Source organism: Austrofundulus limnaeus, unplaced genomic scaffold (genome assembly GCF_001266775.1).
Source record: "Austrofundulus limnaeus strain Quisiro unplaced genomic scaffold, Austrofundulus_limnaeus-1.0 Scaffold464, whole genome shotgun sequence".
Classification (NCBI taxonomy): domain Eukaryota; kingdom Metazoa; phylum Chordata; class Actinopteri; order Cyprinodontiformes; family Rivulidae; genus Austrofundulus; species Austrofundulus limnaeus.
The window spans coordinates 77,698-79,048 of record NW_013952866.1 but is presented as its reverse complement, the minus strand read 5'-3'; the positions used below and the strand labels follow the sequence as shown (position 1 = coordinate 79,048).

Below are 1,351 nucleotides of genomic sequence, written 5' to 3'. Positions count from 1 at the left end.
AACCTTGAAAAATGAAAATAAATGGATTGCATTATTTTTTTCGATTCCACTCGATTTAAAATGTCCCAAAATTGATTAAAAAAATAATAAAAACAAAGCAAATTCAATGGCTGTCAGCCTCCATGTTGAATGTACGCACAGAAAGCACCAAAATAACGAGGAAACTACAAAACTGGAGGAAAGAGAGACACAACTGGCCCTGTGTTCATTAACCCCTAACATTATCAGTTTTGAATGAAAAATTGACTTTGAATCGAATCATGGCTCTAAAAATCAGAGTTGAATCGAATGCTAGTAAAAGATTCCCACCCCTAGTGTTTTATGAAGGTAGAAGACTAAAAAACCAGACTTTAACCTGAAATTCATCTGTGATCTGAACTGAAACTTCCTTTCWCCTTGTTGCACATTTTAATTTCCTGCTGTAAGAAAACAAATAAAGAACATTCTGCTTTTAAATCAGTTTATTATTAACTCGTCAGAAGCAAACAGGATTTAATCTGCTGGGAGGCAAACAAACTGTTTATTGTTTTCTTATACAGTAGTTCAAGACTTGATTTTCAGTTTGGTTTACATCAGAACCTTTCCTGGAGGTTTTCTAAAGTAGAAAAAGAAACTCCAGTGCTGACATCTTTAGGTAAATATCTGCTGCTTTCAAACCGTTTAAAGGTTCAGATGGGTCTAAAGTTACACAAAAATAAATTCATAGTTTGTCTGAACAGCTGAGGTCCATCCTGAAACAGCTTCTCTCATTAAAGCTCTGATCCGGTCCCTCTGGGACCACCACCCKCTCACTGCTTGGCTTCGTAGATGGACAGGGTTCGTGCTGACGGGTCGGTGGTGCTGACCCAGTTAGGCATCCAGTAGTGGGACAGCCACTGGGCCCGGCCCGGGAAATTCTCCTCAAACTGCTCTCTGAAGTGGTACGCCTCTTTGGTGGTGGGGGGGTTGTGGGGGAAGAGTTTACGAGCCTTTTCCATCTGCTCATCGGTCACCTGGAAAAAAATWAATAAAAATAGGACTGAGATTTGTAGGACCCTATGATTTCTGCAATGAGAAAATTGCAGACTGAAACACGGAAACAACACAAAATGGAATCCAGTATAAAATGTGGAATCTCACAGAATTTGATCATTTGGGTGAGTTTCTGACGTATTTTGGACAATACAATGTATTTTGGACGCTACGGTTTTCTGCAACTGCCATTACCTGTTTTATTTATTAATTACTTATTCACTTTCAAGGCAACATTTTTATCTTTAATTTGAGTTGAAAAAAATAAAATGCCTGAGAATTAAACGTTCAAGGGTTTAAATAAATAATATTCATTTAATAATCAGTTGTTGTACATTAT

The 1,351-nt window shown here is 37.5% G+C and overlaps 1 protein-coding gene across 1 annotated transcript in view; it reads right to left on the bottom strand.

The window, feature by feature from the left end:
* Positions 1–443: 443 nt before the first annotated feature.
* asns (asparagine synthetase) overlaps positions 444–1,351 on the bottom strand; it is a 21,838-nt gene continuing 20,930 nt past the window's right edge. Inside the window, exon 12 of the mRNA XM_014025273.1 lies at positions 444–992. Within this exon, the coding sequence (XP_013880727.1) occupies positions 789–992 (204 nt within the window). The 3' untranslated portion in view covers positions 444–788. The remainder of the gene's footprint in view (positions 993–1,351) is intronic.